This window comes from Anneissia japonica, unplaced genomic scaffold, assembly GCF_011630105.1.
Source record: "Anneissia japonica isolate Jap-2015-1 unplaced genomic scaffold, ASM1163010v1 scaffold1272_len640109_cov177, whole genome shotgun sequence".
Taxonomy (NCBI): Eukaryota; Metazoa; Echinodermata; class Crinoidea; order Comatulida; family Comatulidae; genus Anneissia; species Anneissia japonica.
The window spans coordinates 70,710-84,661 of record NW_022700814.1 but is presented as its reverse complement, the minus strand read 5'-3'; the positions used below and the strand labels follow the sequence as shown (position 1 = coordinate 84,661).

The window sequence follows — 13,952 nt, the reverse complement described above, 5'->3', positions numbered from 1 at the left end:
GCATGAATCGTGTACATATTTGAGTATAAATAATTAAGAAACGAATATCATATGTATGAACTTTAGAAACACTTCAGTGGAGGAAACCAATTTTCAACCTATTCTTATATAAATTATATATGTATACATATTTAAATATATGTGGCCTATATATAAATCATGATATAATATATATATGGCCTATATAATAAATAATGAAACAATATTAGTATTGTTGCTTTTTACTGAGCAACAAACGATTGAATCGATGGCATGAATCGTGTACATATTTGAGTATATAGAATTAAGAAACGAAAATCAAATGTATGAACGTTAGAAATGCTTCAGTGGAGAAACCGATTTTCAGCCTATTCTTATATAAATTATATATATATGTAGGCCTATACATATTTAAATATACATGGCCTATATATAAATTATGATATAATAGATAAAATACAAACTAGCTTTATATATAATAATAATAAGAAACGAATACCATACTTTATTGGAGAAGTTCAATCTATCGAAAGTTTTGATTGGAGCAATGGTTTTATTATATTATTATGATGTTTACAATTCTTAACGTGACTTCAACTTATTTATTTTTTTCAATAGTTATTTTTTAAGTAGTTTTATATAGTGTGTAGGCCTATATATAAAACATGAAAAAGAGGGCCGAGTTAACCTGCCGGGCCGAGTTGACTGGGGCCTTGACTCGAAAGCTTTGTATTTAGCGAGCGGTATTGTATTATTAATTGTGAATGCGTCATCGGCGTTCCATACATATACACGCATTTGGCGGCCGGCCGCTATAGGTAGCGGCCGATATGGGCCCGGCCGCTATAGGTAGCGGCCGATATGGGCCTACTCCCTCAATCTGAACTGCTATTTTATGACATTCTCAGTGAAACACTACTACTGTTTTTTTTATATAGTAGGCCCAGTTACTGTATATCTCCGCGGGAAGCTATAATGTTACCATATTTTTTCAAACGTTCAGGGCCGCGCGCAGGATTTTTATTGGGTGGTTGCGAATTTGTAGAGATTAGACCAGGGGAGCTTAGGGAACCCCCGCTGGGATCAAGGGGCGGAGCTCAGGCATTTTTGATAATTTGAGGTCTTACATTTAAAAGACGGGGTTCAAAATGTTTCCAAAAAAACTCAAAATGAAAGGGGGAGGGGGGAGGCCGGGATCCTCCCCCGGGAAAATTTTGATTCCTAGATGGCCGGAAATGAGCTTTCCCGACTTCCGAGGAATCTTTTAATGACCTTTAAGTTCTTCAAAATTCAAGGTTTTCCCCCTCTTGAAAACTGTCAGGTAATTTTATCTCATTCTTTAGGCCTATCATAGAGGGAAAAAAATCAGGCAATGTATTATTGTATTCCAACAACATTGATCGATGAACGCACTTTCGTACATAAATTATTACGACGGCAAACCAGAAACAGTGTGATATAGGCCTAATTTATTTAATTGAAAACTAGTTGGGCTAAGCCTAGTTTGTCTGATCTTCCAACCATGCCTAGGTTAGCATGCCTTTTGTAAGCCAGGACCCAGTTGTATTTTGTTTCGTTTCTCCACAGAGGGGGGTTCGTCTGAACCCCTTGAACCCCCCCCCCCGGATCCGCCACTGAGTCTTATAAGCCATTTAATATCTGAAGACCTGCATGTATTACACAGTTTTCAGTGGCGGATCCCGGAATTTGAAAAGGGAGCCAGGGAGAGGCTTTCACAGGTGGAAGATATAAAACCTCAGCCCCACATAGTTGGGGCTGAGGGAGAATATATTATGATTATGGCATCTCCAAATGGCCGGAGATTGCACTCTCATACAATCTGAATATCATTTTCTTCTTTTAGCAATTTTTTTTCCATTTTGACGAGTGGGCCTCTTTGAATGCGTATCTTGGAATCTAATCTTGTATATATACCCGTCGCAAATTTGATGTCATTAAAAGACACCTCAGAAGTCTGGAAAGCTCATCAAGGGATCAAAATTTTCTCGTGGGAGGACCGCCGCACTAGCTTTTCTTTGGGGTTCATCGATTCATGGCAAAAAGAATACGTATGCAACTACTCAATTTTTTATGTACGTATGTATACACACATAAATAGACTTATTTACTGTAATAAGAATGAGAAAGTTTACCTGACTGTTTTCAAGAGGGGGTGGGGGTCAACTTGAATTTTGAAGAACTTAAAAGTCAATAAAAGACACCTCAGAAGCCGGAAAAGCTCACTTCCCGCCATCTAGGAACTAAAATTTTCCCGGGGAGGACCCCCTCCCCCCCCATTTATTTTTGGAATTTTTGTAAGGAAATGTGGAAACCCCCTTTGGAAACCCCCCCCCCCCCAATGTGAACCCAGATCCGCCACTGGAACCATAACATGATGTGAAAGTTTACAATGACACTAATATGGTTAGGTAACGTAATAGTTCACTTTCTGATAAGACACAGCTGTCGCAGTATTGTTTTTAGTTATTTAAAAATATGTAGGCCTACGTAACAAATTCTACAATGGAATGACAGTCATTTTAAGGGCGCTACACTTGTTGTGAATGTTGCATAATAGCGCAATTTTCTAAAAACAATAACAATAAAGGACGCCCCAGTCTGTGATGATTAACCAATGACTCTCTCAGTGTGCAAGTACCATTCATACAGAAAGGCGTGTACTGCAATATTACCTCAATATTTGGTGTGTGAAAGGTTTATACCGGTAAGTGTAACGGTACTATCATCGCAATATTGCCAGAGCCTCTGGCTGAAAACGGCTTAAGTTTATTCATTATGAGTCTACTACAAATAAGTTGTATGCAAAACAAATCTGACAAATTAGCCGATTTATTGAATATAGGGTTATACATGTAAGTGTCATTCAAGTACATGTTATCTTTACTATGAATGAATATTATGATTCATTGATTCATGTTGAAATCATTCCCTGTTGTCACTAAGAAAATCTGGTATATTCCTAAAGTCTAACCTGATATTGTTTATTGCAACATGGGTAGACAAGAGAATAACAAATATAGCTTATTTCTTGCAAAATATTTAAATAGATAAAAATTGTATTTAATTGAGTGCAGACTCAATTGCAAAAATATCTTTCAATAATTGTTTTCCAACACCAAGAAGTGCACAGATGCGCTTATGTTTTAATTACAGACTAATAATTTCAATACATTTTATCATGTTCAAATTCAATTTATAATGTATTTCAGATTTGTTTAAATTCATTCAAATATTGTAAATTCCAAAAATATTTCTTCTTGTTATTTGGAAATTGTTTGTTTTATATTTATTTCATGGACCACTTGTTAGAACATATTTTTTTTAATGAAAACGTTATTCTTTTTAAATTAAACGTTATTAATTAATTAATTAACCTATCTGCTGCATATGCCTACGTGCGGTACACCCAACTTGGAAACCCCATTACAACAATCCACCCATCTACATGGATATGATATTATCATCAACCACTCAATAATCATTATTTATAACATGACCATTGGCTTATCTAAAAGTCTTAAAATGGCAGGGGTGATGGTGGGGAAGCGGCGAAGTTGAGTGGTGCTCGATGATTATGCGAGGCTTTGCTAGTTTGCATAAATAAAAATCGTATATTTTAGGTGATGTAAGCTAATTTTTCTTCTTTTTTTTGTGGGGGGGGGGGGTTGGAGTGGGGAACTGTGCTGGCTGGACCACCTTTGAATCTGCCACTGTGTGTACTGGGTATGGCCCACTTATTTGTATACAATGTAACTGAAACAGCATCATCACAATCTTGACATAACAACGTTATTACCAAGGACATCTTGGTACCAACGTCACCTGTTTTTAAATCTATTTTTATACTTCATTTTAATTCCTGGCAATTCTGGGTCTTCCTTGTGATGGTGAGCTACTGCGCCATGCTGTAATTGATAGTTGCATAGCACCCTCAATGGCTTCACAAGGATCTGTATCAATGATAAAGAGGCAATAATGACCATAAAAATCGAATGACTGGAGTCGGTTTGATATTAGATCAATCTGTTTGTACTGAAAACAGTGATAGATTAGCTCCAGCTTTTAAGGGTGCATCTACTGTTTCAAAAAAAATATAGAGGTGCTCTATTTCCTGATTATTTCATAAAGGGCACCATATACATTTTTTTTAATCACGCATCATACACAAACAAAGTTGGCAGGCATATCATTATCTTCATTAATGCCAAACCTTATACAATCATGAATGAACATAGCCTCTTGGGTCCTGGTGGCATCATATGATGACATTTGTTTGGGTCAAGGTCACTTTGTTGTAATTAACACTACCTGGCTAGAATTACTGTCTGATGTTCCAGAAAAGGTGTCTGCTTCCCTCTCTAGTTGGATTTACCAATCATTGCCTAACAATCTCATGAAATGCAAAGTTGTTGTGGGTTTTTTTTTTGGATTTGGCTTGAAATGTCCTATTTCAGCCTTTAAAACAATGATTTTTTGAATACTTTAATGTTGGGTCTCAAGAGGTTAAAGAAACCAAACACACACCAGATATGTTGGAATGTTTTTGCACTGACCTCACGGATCTCTTCATTCTCTTCAAGAATCGAAAGTGCAATAGCAGTAGACTCGCAAGTTGATAGGGACATCTTTGTAGGTTGTGTCCTTATAACATATTCACTCAGCCCAACATCTTTAAGCTGCACCTAACAAAAGAAAACAATAACACGTCTAAAAGTGAAACCTGATCTGACATCTATTGCGTTCTAGTTCTGAACTCATACCATAATAGCCCGAAAGGTCCACTGATTAATCTCAGATAAGATAGTATAATACGTACTCCAAGTATCGAAATGCACGCCATCATGTTGGGATTGAATCCCGATACTTGGAGTATGTATTATACTATCATACCATAGAGACCTGGTTTAGGGGTTAGGCCAGGTGTTATGATAGATGGCCAAACATGTTTTGGTCAGGTGTCATGATAGATGGCCAAACATGCATTGGCCGTGTATCAGGTGGCCTAACATGCATTGGCCAGGTATCGGGTGTTACGACTGTATGACAGATGTCACAGTCATGTACTTGTCTGTCCAGGCATAGATATATTATACTGTAGTAAACTGGAGAACACTGCTGCTTATTTGCTGATAAGGCAATTACTACAAAGAGATCCGACACGATATTATGGTCTATTGATGTTCAATCATTCTGACCGCTGAGCATGCGCAGAACTAGATTTGCTGAGGCATCAACAGGACCTGGGTATTGGGAAAGGACAGACAAAACTGTAGATCTTTTTACAGCAAGCGCAGTATCTCAGTTTAAGCATTTCTTAGTAACGAAAACATTGATATCAAGTGCAATTTATTGTTGAAAAAGTTATTGAAAACCGCGTTTAAATCCAATTATTCAGTCAATTTCTATGTACAATCAAAGTATAGGCATGTCTTATTGTTTCTAGAGAATATTATTTAAAAAAAATGATATTTATTGGATTTCTCATTTGTTCTCACAAATGGGACCTGTCTTGTTCGACAGAATAGATGTTTTACATTAATTTGTCAATATGAACTGTGCCTACTTGTGCCTATTCTTGGTCCACGCGAAGCGCTGACTCACTGCTGTCCTTGTTGTTGTTATTCTTGTTACCAAAATTTTAAAAGCATCCAGCGTCGCCAGTTTTGAACGGACGTACATGAAATTTTGTACACATAAACTAAAGGTGATTTCCAACAAACGTTAATCGGCCTTTTTTTAAGGTTTGTCCCCAGGTATCCCCCTACACCTACAAAAAAAAACAGGGGTTTCAAACTTTAAAAGTGTCCAGCGTCGCCAGTTTTGAACGGACGTGCAGGAAATTTTGTACACATAAACTAGAGGTAATTTATAACAAACGTTCATCGCCCTTTCTTTAAGTTTGTCCCCTGGGTTCCCCCTACACCTACAAAACAAAACAGGGGTTTCAAACTTCAAGCGTCGCCAGTTTTGAACAAACGTGCTGGAAATTTTGTACACAAACTGGAGGTGATTTCCAACAAACGTTCATCGCCCTTTTTCTAAGTTAGACCCCAGGGTTCCCCTACACTTACAAAACAAAACAAGGGTTTCAAACTTTAAAAGCGTCCAGCGTCGCCTTTTACTGCCATTTACCACTACTGTAATTGTGCACGTCACATGAATGCATTGCATGAACACATCTTTAACCGTGGTCGGTTAAGGATGGTTCTAAAGAACTTAAGTTTGTGAGTTCGAAACACGAATTCAATTTTTTTCCCCAATACTAAAAATATTTTTTTTTCAATTTTAATTATTTTAGTTTTGTACAAATGATCATTCTAAATTATGTTTTTTTTTTCTTGTACAAATAAACATTCTAATTATTTAAAAATTACTGTACATTATTGCCATTACCACTAATAGGGCACGTCGCATGAATGGTGCGATCGGTTAACGATGTGTTCTAAAGAACTTAAGTTCACTTGTACTAGTAGTAGGCCCACAATAAGAGGGGGCTGGGGCATAGGGAGAGAGGATTGGTGTATTTTATTATGGAGTTTAGTTATTTAAGGTTGATAGCTAAACCTACCAGGCCTAATAAAATTATAATTTTAATTCTTTATGTACATAAGGAATGGTATAATATTGTTAAATTCAGTATAGTTATTTATTTCTTTCTTTTAAATATTAGCACGGCGGTCAGACTTCTTTGTTAAATTTGGAAAGAGCCTTGTGATATCTCAATGGTTTGCTGATTTGGTTCCTGAAAACCCCAAAACCAGTGAGGAGCCTACGAAACCATAGGAAATATAAAGTACCTCGGTGCAGAACCAACTGTTTATCCAACTCAACACTGCCAAGTGCAATTCATTTGCTGAACGACTGGAGCAGCTACAATTTTAAATCATCAAGTACTTGTTAGGCCTATATAATAGTATATTTTTAATTTTAATGAATATATATATAATATGAAAGAATGATTTTTTAAAAATTTCTAATTGTACATATATATTTAAATAAGCAATAAAATATATAAATATATAAGCAATAAAAATAACATTTTTTCATGTATATAGATTTTTATTAATTAATTAATGTATGTAGATTGAATTGAATTGATAGTCCTGAAGTTTGGTGTTCATTATGTGTGGTGTCTGATGTTTTATCTTATATATGTTTTCATTTGTTCATATTGTAAAGTCAAAGTATTTCAACCTTTGTTGCATTTTGAGAATTTTATACCAAAAAAATGATTTGATATGCTGATTTGTGCTTTAGCTGCTCTTCGTAAGTGGTAACTGTACAAATACTCTTAGAAACCAGAGCAACCAACTATACTGTCCGAGGATGAAACCTTTGCCGAAAAAAAACAAACGATCGTCGAGGCAAATACATTTTGGAATCGAATGCAGAAGTTTGTTTCAAATGTAGATTTAATGATCAATAAACAAATTTAAAAAGAATGCACAGCATATCAAAATGAAATTAAACTTTGTATAAATATTATCTTGATTGTTCATTATAAAATTAATGTTTAGTTAACAAATTAGTAAAAGCAATAAACAGCATCTGTACAGTATAAATAAATTCAGTACAAAATCTCATAATGTCCGTAGTAGTTGTTCATTGTGAATATCTGAGTTGAAAATAGAAGATATTTGATGCATAGCAGCAAATGAAAATAAAATTAGTATTACTATGGAGACAATTTTGAGGACCTAAACAGGCCGTAGACATCCAAGGGCCTTGGCCTAGCATTTCTCGAAAAAATCTCAATGTTTCGGGGCTACTTTTTGGAGCATCAGCTAACCAATGGCAAAACTCAAATTCTCAAATTTCCAATCAATTTGGTATAGTTTCTGGCATTCCAATCAACATTATTCAACATCAAAATATGTGCTTTACAGCACAAACATCCCAAGAAAGCCACACGTATTCCTATACCGAGCGTCGCTCGCCCTGCAAAATTGATACCCAAATACAAAACTGATACCCACTATACATCGCGTGAACACAGATTTTTATCAGCGCGGTTGGAATGATCGTCAAAGAACTGAATTCATGTTGTTTCTCCAGTTTACTATAATACCACCATGGTCCAGGTGACATGAAAAACGGTGGAGCCACATTGCGTTATACTTTAATTACATATTTTGTAGCACTGTGTTGAAGTTCAAAAATTTGATAATATTAGTACCTTCTTGATTGAATGTAACATTTTATTCTTAGCATACAGTCCCTTCGCCTGAGGCCACGTTCCATCTAGGAGGATCAGATTATAGTGGGCCATCCCATTGCCAACTGGAATCTCCTCAATATCCACTGCATCAGCACCAGGAAAAAGCAGGAGAGAATTCTCATCAGAACAGATAGATGCCAGCTCTGTGTACCTTCAAAATAGACAGTAATTATATAGGCCTATTTAATATGTTTCAATGTAGTATGCATCAGGGTGAAGGGGCGGGGGAGAAACATTAACAAGGCTACAGTACTGCCTATATATCTATGTTAAAGTTAAAGGAAATTTGCAATTTGACTAAATAAATGTTTGTTCTTCTGAATTCACCCATATTAGTTATACATTCCAGGTTGGAAAAAAGTGACCAAGCACCCCTCATGGCAGTTTTTATATTGGATTGGTATTTCTACGCATTGTGTATTCATAATTGTTTTGTTGTGTTAATTTATTTTATCAATATTCATTTCACTTGCAAAAGAAAATGTTAAAAATTAACTTTGATTTAACTGTAAATTCTACCTTGACGAGGAAAAATTTCTGCCAATTATTACTTTGCATTTATCTTCCTGAAGACAACAGCTCAAAATGGGAACTGTCCTCAGCACTTTAGATTCCTCTGATGGATGCTGTATGATAATTACATTTGTTGATATCTTCAATCTTTCTTTAGGAAATGCAGCACAAATACACACCTTTGTAGGACGGCTACAGAAAAAAACAATTTCAATAATATTAAAAACCAAATCGGGCATGAGTAACCATCATTGATATACAACTACTACACCACCAATTATTGTCAATCCCCTTACACCACACTTTGGGATTAAACAGTGGCACATCTATGAGATTGAAATGGGGAAGGGGAAGGAGTGAGGATGGGGATGGAAACTGAAGTGGGGGCTTGATGAAGTGAGGGAAGCTTTTTAAATACTAAGTGTAATTTTTTTGCTTCTACCATTTCCAGTCAGGGAGACTGGTGGGAGGGGGAGGGGCACACACGTTTTACTTTTTACTGGGATTAAAACAACACAGACATTCTGACTACCTTTCAATTCAAGTGCATCATAAAAATTCAATGGTTTGAACATGAATCCACTATTAGCAACTTTTTAAGACTTTCCGCAGGAATTTCAATAGTCTAAACTTATTTAATTAAAAAGCCACTGTTTGTGCATGTAGGAATAATCAAGATTACTTCTACTGGATAATTAACAGATAATAAATTCAGTGCATCAAGGATTCTGTTCTCTGGTGAATTTACTCAGTTTCAATTTCGTAAATCTTGAATGAAATAAATATATATTCTTTATATTTTATATAGGGCCATCTACTAGTACCTGCAGTTATCACATATTTTCCTCTTGGGAACTGGACTGGATGGCAAGGCTGAAAACTCATCTAAAACTTCATCAAATGATTCTTCATCATTTTCAGATGATACTGAATCAGCTAATGTATCCATTTATTAGAATATCTTTATCACTTATAAATATTAGCACACCATCTACAGATCGTTATTGCTGTAAATATAGCCTGTAAATAAAAAGTAAAATGGTTTTTATGCATCAATTTCAATGCGCCAGTAGTCTTCATAAAAAAATTAACCAAATTAAAATTCAAATATGATCTGTATGCCTATATGATAACCGATACTACTCAAAAAGTCCAGGAACACAGCCACAGAAATGTTAGGCCCTATTTAAAAAAAATTATTAGTTTATCATCCCCTCTTCTGTCTTCTATAGTACTAGAAAAAAAAAATTGTGAAAAAAAAAAAAAAAAGTTTTTTAGTAAATAGTATAATCTCAATCATGTATTTTACTTTGAATATCAATGCACGAGCAAGATGTTATTGATTTTGAATCCCTGATATTCCAATTCTGTCATTTTACAACTCAAATCAGTAGGACAGTCGATAGGCGATTTGTCCGTTATATCGCGATTTTTCGATCTTACTTCCGCATTTGCTTTGCGCAGCCCCACCTATCGTTTCAAAGCATAACCATGTTTTAGCGTTGCTTAGCAAAAATGCATCAGCTCTATTTATAGTTCTCATTAATAGATGTTTTTTTAGAAGTATAAATCAATATCAGTAATTAATATTGACTTTGCTTTTTAATGTTTACATTATGAAAACATGATCATTAAATTTATTTATAACAGATATTTAATAAGCAAAATAATGATGTTTGATGCTAAGACCGTATAATGAATATTTTTCTTATAAGAAGCAGATTTTGTAATACCTGCATGAAATGTTGCTACCCTACTTCTAAAGTAATAAGTTCCGGCCTATATTAAAGTCTCTCTCATGGAAATGTACCATATTTATATAAATCCCCTGAAGGAGTTTTCTTTAGGAAGATGGGGGCAGGGGTGTGGTATATTCCATGATATCATAATCATATATGTATGTTTTTATATTTCATGTTAATATTTAGAAGCAGGTGTATGAAATGATTATTATTATTACAAATCATAGTCTAGAGAAAGAAAATGATTAATAAAAATAAAAATGTTGTCTTGTTCTCCTTTATAAGTTCTAAAAATCACATATATTGAGTGAAATTGTGAATGATGAACTTGTGAAGGATGGTACAGTACTTAGTTCATGTAGGCCTACACTTGTCATCAAGCCAACAAGATACAGATTTCAGAAAGATTGGAGCCATTTTTAAATAGGCATTATCCTCGCTACATATTTACGGGTACGCGAATATCTAGGCCCCCCCAATGTGCGCGGCCTAGGCCTTGTCTCTTATACACATCTAGATGTGTATAAGAGACAGGTATTAATGCTTTAAAAATTCGCCGACTTCGTAGCGAAAAAAAATCGGAGCTCGAGTGGTCTGACCATCCCTGATGAGCGCTTGGATGAGCGTCCTCTTCTAACATAAAATTTAAGCCTATTAATAGGTCTATGCTAGTCCAACGAAATGGAGGTACCCTTAGTTTCCAGAGTCGGATTTGCGTCCCAGCTACTCAATTTGTTATCTTAATATCCTAAATTATAGATTATAAATTTTTATAGCAGAAATTTTGAATTTATTTTTGATCAAATTTTTTTTGTATTTTAAATTAACGATTTTCTAGGGCACAAAATCGTAAAAATTGTGTACCACGAATTGTCCATTAAATTACACTTTATCGTTTCGGTCAAAATACACCAAAAGTATTTCACTGTATTGTTAAACTATTTATAAACATATTTCACCATTATGTTTGTTTTGTTAAGTAAGTTGTTTGATGTTTTTTCAAACACCACCAAATTTCGATAATTTGAACTAATTTCGAAAAAAATAGGGCGCCCTCTCCTAGGCGAAATTTGACACGATTTTTCCAGTGGCTTTCCTACTGAAATGTGAACCCACTTTACCTATTATTATCTCCCTGTATATAGAACAACATATACAATATACAGTTTTAAATAATTTAAAGCCCAATAACCGAAAGGTCCACTGATTAATCTCAGATAAGGAAGTATAATACATACTCCAAGTATTTCAATACTTGGAGTATGTATTATACTTTCTTAAAGCCCAATTTCCAGCAAAATTTCACTATAAAAGAATTTTTTAAAGAAAAAATGCATATGCATTACTCTATTTATTATAAACAATGGAAAAATATTGGCATAAATTTTAGTTTTACTTAATTACTTATACTTATGAATGTTATTTTGTTGACGATTTCATTATATTTTATTGTATTTGTTTCTTACTGCATTTTATATAACCTCAAAGTATTGTATTCTCATTGTAATGGTTTTTTTGTATTGATAGATCTAAATGGAAATTGAATAAAATAATTTAATCATTAATCATGTAATTAAAGCAAACATTAAAACAACAAGAATTAGAATGGAGGTAAAAATAAAATGGTGGCCTGAAACCTAGGCTCATCATGGGCTGGTCCTTGCCAAGCCCCAAGAACCAATACTTTACTTTTTAAATACAGGATCTAATGTCGTAAATAATGATATTTCTTGACCAAGCAAGTACTTGTTAAAACAAGAATTTCTATTCTTTCAAAAGCAATTATTGAACAACACACGATCCCCGACACGATCGAAGCGACAGCAAATCAACCCACATAGGGAATCCGAGAAATGGGTCGCACGTATTCTTGTAAACAAGTTATATGGAATGCCAAAAGGACAAAACACAAGTGGCGCAGTGCAAATCTAAAGTGGCACAGTGCAAAAGTCGAGTGGCGCAGTGCAAATCCAAATGCGTGTGCCGCTACTTGACTTTTGCACTGAGCCACTTGACTTTTGCACTGTGCCACTCGACGTTTGCACTGCACTTGACTTTTGCACTGCGCCACTTGTGGTTGTCCTTTTGGCGATATCACGCCAAAAGGACAAACCAAAATCACAGTGGAAAACTAAAGTGGCGCAGTGCAAACTCAAATGCGTGTGCCGCCACTTGACTTCTGCACTGCGCCAGTTGACTTTTGCACTGCACCACTTGACTTTCGCATTGCACCACTTGACTTTTGGCGATATTGTATGGAACATCAATTTTGGCATCAAAATGAAACTAAACAACAATATAAATGAATAAAAAAAAAATCAAGAACACATAATTCAATTTTTTCTTAATAATTTCACAACACGACAAAAAAATTGGGACTAAAACACCAATAGGAACGATATGAGACCTAGGCATACTTGTCGTATGTACAGTAGCCTAGCTTTTCTATTCATCGTAATTATTACCGCTATAAAGGCCTATGGCCAGGGGTGGGGGGGGGGGGGGGGGGGGGGGGGGGGGGGGGGAGGGTCTGGGGCCACATCTCCCAGTCGGGGAGTGCTGGTCCCCCTGGACCACATTCGAAACCTTTTAATCGAAGCTTGACCACGCCCACATTGTTTTCGTCTGGGAAATATGACCCCTTGTCGGGGACCTCAGGGCCCCCCACCCCGTCGGGCAAATCCTGGCGCCACCCCTGCCTATGGCACGGTTGTCAGCCATGGTCACTAGAGACAAATTAGAAGCTTTGGTAGTGACCGATTGAGAAAGAGTGACCTTTTGAGAGTGATATTAGTTTGAAATAATTTCTGTGGCTCTTTGTTTCATCATTGCCAGGCTATTTAGGGTAGACTACTCAGTTATGCTAGGGCCAGTGACAAAGGGTCGACGCAACCAACGGGTCCAGTTAGGAAGATCGATTGAATAACATACATTTTCACATTGTATTATTAAAGCTCAGATTGACATTTTCAGCATTTAATTTTATTAATTAGACCAATAATATCTTATACAGTAATGCTTTTTTTGCAAATCAAAAAATATAATGACAGATTTGTTTTTTCACTCAAATAGATTTCTTCATCTTTCCCGTTTACAGTTTGACAAAATGTAAACAATATATACAGACGGTTTTAATGATTTTTTAAATTTTTCATGAATACAATTTCAATATTACAATATTCTGTGTGATTAGACTTTTACAATGATATTAATTTTATTGTAGTCTTAGTGTGCGACAACGATTTTCTGATATTTATATATTGAAAAATAAATACTGTTTAGGCATTTTAATTATTCATATTTTATTACTGTGGCCTTTAATAATAATAATAATAATTATAATATTAATTAATAGTTCATTCTTATATATCGCAATTTACCTGTAAGCCTATAAATCATTACAACTGTACTTTAATTGTTATTGTTACCTGTGTAAAAGTATTACAGTATTATAATTATAGTCAACAGCGGTTGAATCT

At 35.2% G+C, this 13,952-nt stretch overlaps 1 protein-coding gene across 1 annotated transcript in view; it reads right to left on the bottom strand.

The window, feature by feature from the left end:
* Window positions 1-3,639: 3,639 nt before the first annotated feature.
* LOC117103447 (DTW domain-containing protein 2-like) overlaps window positions 3,640-13,952 on the bottom strand; it is a 27,052-nt gene continuing 16,739 nt past the window's right edge. Inside the window, exons 2-6 of the mRNA XM_033244008.1 lie at window positions 9,556-9,751; window positions 8,738-8,923; window positions 8,177-8,369; window positions 4,554-4,682; window positions 3,640-3,950 (exon numbers count right to left, since the gene is read on the bottom strand). Of these exons, the coding sequence (XP_033099899.1) occupies window positions 3,819-3,950; window positions 4,554-4,682; window positions 8,177-8,369; window positions 8,738-8,923; window positions 9,556-9,680 (765 nt within the window). The 5' untranslated portion in view covers window positions 9,681-9,751 and the 3' untranslated portion in view covers window positions 3,640-3,818. The remainder of the gene's footprint in view (window positions 3,951-4,553; window positions 4,683-8,176; window positions 8,370-8,737; window positions 8,924-9,555; window positions 9,752-13,952) is intronic.